General features: G+C 37.1%; 1 protein-coding gene across 1 annotated transcript in view; it reads left to right on the top strand.

Moving 5' to 3' along the window:
• The window catches only part of LOC106876708 (ankyrin repeat and SOCS box protein 8), a 30,014-nt gene that overhangs the window by 19,803 nt on the left and 4,480 nt on the right, over nucleotides 1–5,731 (top strand). The window contains exon 2 of the mRNA XM_014925372.2: nucleotides 1,068–2,208. Within this exon, the coding sequence (XP_014780858.1) occupies nucleotides 1,183–2,208 (1,026 nt within the window). The 5' untranslated portion in view covers nucleotides 1,068–1,182. The remainder of the gene's footprint in view (nucleotides 1–1,067; nucleotides 2,209–5,731) is intronic.

Here is a 5,731-nt window from a genome sequence, read left to right as displayed (position 1 = left end):
AAAAATTTTGGGCTTAGATTAGAAAAGAATATACCATGCATGAGAAGACCTCTCAAGCCAAGTGAGATCATAGTCCTTGTCGATGCCAGTGTTTTGTGACTGGCATGTAAAAAGCATCCACTACACTCCCAGAGTGGTTGGCGTTAGGAAGGGCATCCAGCAGTAGAAACCATGCCAAATCAGACTGGAACCTAGTGCAGCTCCCCAGCTTACCAGTTTTCAATCAAACCGTCCAATGGGAAACAGATGTTAAATGATGATGTAGTATGCCATGCTAATGATTCCAAAGAAGGATGAAACAGCACTATCAATGGCTACCAACAACTAGAAACTTTAATAACTCTATGTGTAGGAAAGACAACATTGTGTACACTCTGTACACCTTCTACTTTAGTCTTATGTGAATACCAAACTTTTAAGTTCGCTTCAACTTAACTTAATCTAGAAGAGATTGTCTCCCCTTTAATAGTTGGATACCAGAGGCACATCACATATTTGGACTGTAGCAAGTATTTTGCTAGTTCTCTGCCTCTCCCTTGTAACTAACCCTAACCCTTGTCAGCTCATTAACTCCACAAATGCCTTTTAGTCACTCATATTTTCTAGCAATAGCATTATTGATACAGTATACAAATATATTGTGAATATATTTACATATAGGACATATATTTCATATATTTACATATATTTCATATATTTACATATAGTTACATATATATTAGATTGGAGTCTGGTGTAGCCATCTGGTTCGCCAGTCCTCAGTCAAATCGTCCAACCCATGCTAGCATGGAAAACTGACATTAAACAATGATGATGGTGATGATGATGATGATGATGATGATGATGATTTTATATATTTCATATATTTACATATATTTATATATATATCAGATTGGAGTCTGGTGCAGCCTTCTGGTTCACCAGTCCTCAGTCAAATCGTCCAACCCATGCTAGCATGGAAAACGGACATTAAACGATGATGGTGATGATTTTATATATTTCTTCTTACAAATATGATCATGATGATGGTGATGATGATATTTCTTTCATATTTCTTTCTTTTACAGAAACCTCTGACTGACATCTTATATTATGGTGCCTGCTACTCTGCATTCAGTAAATTCTGGACTATAAAGAAGAAGTATAAGTTTCTACAACAGGAAAAACTTTCGAAACTAAAAGATGGAATACATTACAGTTGATAATTTCATGGATATGGAGCTGTACAAGTTCCACCTGAGTGAGCATCGTAGCATGGAAAGCAACTGGCCTCCATTGTGCAAGGCTTGTATTGATTTGGATGTAAATAGTATTATGAAATTAATACAATCAAATGTTGATGTTAATTTGGCTTGTCAAGACGGCAAGACACCACTTCATTTGATATGTGATACACAACCTGAAAACAGTTTGTCTCTAAAAATTACAGACTTGCTTATCTCCAATGGTGCAAACATCGATTCGGTTGATAACGAAGGCAGCACTCCGATCTGTATCGCTTGTAAGAATAACAACATTGAGCTCGTGAAACTGCTCTTGAAGTCTGGCTGTACAATAAATACCTCATCATATCTATTGAATACACCAATGAAAGTAACTTCTAGGAATGCAAATAACTGGTTTTGTTGCCATACTCATTCGAGCTTTGCTGGTGATGAACAAAAGACTATTTATATACCTCCACCCATACATATAGCCAAGTTGCTACTGGAAGCTGATGGCCAACAATCAAAGGAAGCAACTTGTTTGCCCAGTGCCGTTCAGTTTTCTAATTATGACATCGTTAAGGATTTACTGGAATCTGGAATGTCCCCAAATCTGCTTGATGAAAATAGCTGTACTGCATTAGGGTGTGCATGCATGATTGAATCGGTGGACCCTAAAGTTGTTGAGCTGTTGCTACAATATGGAGCAAATGTGAATCGGGGTAGTAGCTGGAAGAAGCAGAAGCCATTAATATTTGCATTTGCACACAATGCTTTGGAAAAGATAAAAATATTATTGTCATATGGAGCATGGATTACTTCCGAAGAAATGACAGAACTTGTATCTGTAAATCTTTCAAAATACATTTTAGAAAACCCTGAAAGTGTTGAAATTGACAGTGAAGAATTCCTTTCTTGGAGATTGTTATTGGCAGCAGGTTTTACCCCTACCCTCCATGGTACTATAAATGTAACAGATAGTTTGTTTTCCAAACTTGAACAGGTAAATTTTGATTTTTTTTATTACCTTCATTTATTTTCTGTTCTCCTTTTTTTTTATATCTTTTATCTCGCCCTGTTTTTGTTCAGTAATTTTCATATGATGATGATGATGATGACTTCTACTGTACTAAAACAATCAACAAAGAGGAAATTTAAAAGCTTAATTTTGAAACTTCATTATTTTAAAATTGTATAACAAAAACAACAAAAGCACTCAGAGCGCAAACCTCTGCCAAAGCAATGCTAACGTCCTCTCAACGATTAGCCAAAGATGGTTTTTAAAATGAGAATATCAGAAATAAACTCAACTGCTCTCACAAACGAGAATACTAAAAGTGAAACTGACCGCTCTCAAAAATTAAGTAAAAACAAACTGGAAAAATAATCCAGAATCATTGTCCAGTACTGGATCAATCCCAAAATCTAATCAGTTGTGCCAGTCACGAGGCCAAACATCCCTGAAAGATTCATCTGAAACCATCCAGCAGTTCTTGAGATATCTTGTCCACAGACAAACGAACAAACACGACTGAAAACAATACCCTCGCCCTCATTAAGGCAGAGGTAATAAAAATAGCACATTACAATGTTGTTTCATTCATTTATCATCATCATCATCATCATCATCGTTTAATGTCCGCTTTCCATGCTAGCATGGGTTGGACGATTTGACTGAGGACTGGTGAAACCGGATGGCAACACCAGGCTCCAATCTGATTTGGCAGAGTTTCTACAGCTGGATGCCCTTCCTAACGCCAACCACTCAGAGAGTGTAGTAGGTGCTTTTATGTGTCACCTGCACGAAGGCCAGTCAGGCGATACTGGCAAAGGCGTTTATGAATGAATAAATTCTTTCTGCTATAGGCACAAGGCCTGAAATTTTAGGGGAGGGGTCCAGTTGATTACATTCACTCCAGGACTCAGCTGGTATTTATTTTATCAACTCTGAAAGAATGAAAGGCAAAATCAATCTCAGCAGAATATCTATGAATTAATAATAAACAGGTATGGCTGTGTGGTTCAGAAGTTGCCTTTACAGCCATGCAGTTTCAGGTTCAGTCCCACAGCATGGTACTTTGGGCAAGTGCTTTTTACTGTAGCTCCAGCTCAACCAGTGCTTTGTGAATGAATGTGGTAGATGGAAACTGTATGAAAGCTCAATGTATGTATGTATGTGTGTGTGTGTGTATATATATATATATATATATACATACACATACATACAGTCGCCATGCTTGATCGCTAAATCCACAAGTTTTTTTTATTCTCTCCCTATTTATTTTCTCTTATTCCTTTCTGTTGAAGAGCATAGGCTCAAAATGTAAAACACTTTCTCACTTTCCCAAGTGTCAAGCTAATACATCTGCTTGTTGTTCATACACCTATCTTCATCTTTTGTTTTTCTGTAAATTTCAACTATATATATGTGTGTGTGTGTGTGTGTTTGTGTTTGTCATTCCTCACCACATAACAACCAGCATTGTTTTGTTTACATCCTCATAACTTAGCAGTTTGATAAAATATGTACCAGACTTGAAAAATAAGTACTGTGGCCAATTTGTTCAACTAAATCCATAATGGCCACAGCCCAATGACAAATGTTGTTGTTGTTGTTGGCACTCCGTCACTTACGACGTCGAGGGTTCCAATTGATCCGATCAATGGAACAGCCTGCTCATGAAATTAACGTGCAAGTGGCTGAGCACTCCACAGACACGTGTACCCTTAACGTAGTTCTCGGGGAGATCTAGCGTGACACAGTGTGTGACAAAGCTGACCCTTTGAATTACAGGCACAGCAGAAACAGGAAGTAAGAGAAAGTTGTGGTGGAAGAGTACAGCAGGGTTCGCCACCATCTCTTGCCGGAGCCTCGTGGAGCTTTTAGGTGTTTTCGCTCAATAAACACTCACAACGTCCAGTCTGGGAATCGAAACCGTGATCCTATGACCGCAAGTCCGCTGCCCTAACCACTGGGCCATTGCGCCTCCAATTTGTTTTCTTAATTGAAAAAATAATGAAGAATTTATTAATTGAAAAAAATAATGAAGAACTTGTTAAAATAAGTCTGTCGTTATTAAACAGGTGTAAGGCGGCAACCTGGCAGAATCGTTAGCAGGTGAAATGCTTAGCAGTATTTCGTCTGTCTTTACATTCTGAGTTCAAATTCTGCCAAGGTCGGCTTTGCCTTTCATCCTTTCGGGGTCGATAAATTAAATACCAGTGAAACGCTGGGGTCAATGTAATCAACTAGTCCCCTCCTCCAAAATTTCAAGGCCTTGTGCCTTCAGTAGAAAGGATTATTCAACTGTTTGCAACATATGTAATTTTCATAGAAGGCTTTGATTTAGATCATTTTAAACCAGGAAGTTTGTATGATAGAGCTATGTCTGGCCATTAGAAAATATTATGATGCTTGAAAACGAATGTTGGCAACAGAAAGAGCATCTAGCTGTAGAAAATCTGCTTCATTGAGCTCCATTCAATCCATGCAGACACAGAAAAATGGACATTAAAATGATTATTTCTGGAGCGTTGTCTTATAACAAGACTCTTGTTCAGTTGACATGAGTGAAAGGAATTCTCTTGAGAAAATTCCACCATTTATTACTGATCTAAGAACTGTAGCTAATTGCTGCTATCCTAGAAACGAGTTGATCCATCTGTTATTGCTTGTAATGTAAACTATTAAGGAAACCAGAAATGTCAGTTACGGAAATGAAAACTTACAGATTCGACTGCTTTCTTTCTCCTCACCACGGTCATTATTTTTCTATTATTGACAACCGCTGTGATTCTTTTCCTGCCTAGGATAGCAGTGGTGGGGATTTATTTGACTAAGCAGCGGCCATATAAAATCAAAGGCATATGTTAGTCTTCTTATGGAATTAACCACAGTTCTAATAAAAAAATAAGTTGTTTCTTTTTACCATTTCTCTTCATTATAGAGAATTTATTTTAAAGGCTTCATTTATATTTGTTTTGTTTTGTTTCTATTAAGTAAATAATTATATTTTATAAAGATTTTGTAACTAAAGCTGTGTGATTAAGAAGCCACAGGCTCAGGCATGGCTGTGTGGTTTAGAGCAGCTCACTTTGCAACCATGTGGTTTTGGGTTCAATCCCAGTAAACATGGTACTTTGGGCAAGTGTTTTCTACAATGACTCTGGGCTGACCAATGCCGTTTAGGTGAATTTGGTAGATGGAAACTGTTTGTTGTATGTGTTTGTGTGTGAATGTATGTGTGCATGTATGTATATATATATATATATATATATTAATAAATTATAGGGTGGCAAAGAAAATTTTAGAAATTTTATTTACCACCAGTGGCCTAGCGAGAGTAAAAACAGTCAATAGACTATGTATTATTCATTAGAAATGCAGAGACGCCTATAATAGGACATCTACTCGCTAGAAATAGCAGCAAAAATACTACATACCACAAAAGTTAGGGATAATTTCGAAAGGAAATGAAAAATAAAAAACTTTTACCAATCTATATTCTGTACCATGGTTTCAAGTC

This window comes from Octopus bimaculoides, chromosome 11 (genome assembly GCF_001194135.2).
Source record: "Octopus bimaculoides isolate UCB-OBI-ISO-001 chromosome 11, ASM119413v2, whole genome shotgun sequence".
Taxonomy (NCBI): domain Eukaryota; kingdom Metazoa; phylum Mollusca; class Cephalopoda; order Octopoda; family Octopodidae; genus Octopus; species Octopus bimaculoides.
The sequence above is the reverse complement of the archived record's forward strand: the minus strand, read 5'-3'. Positions and strand labels throughout refer to the sequence as shown.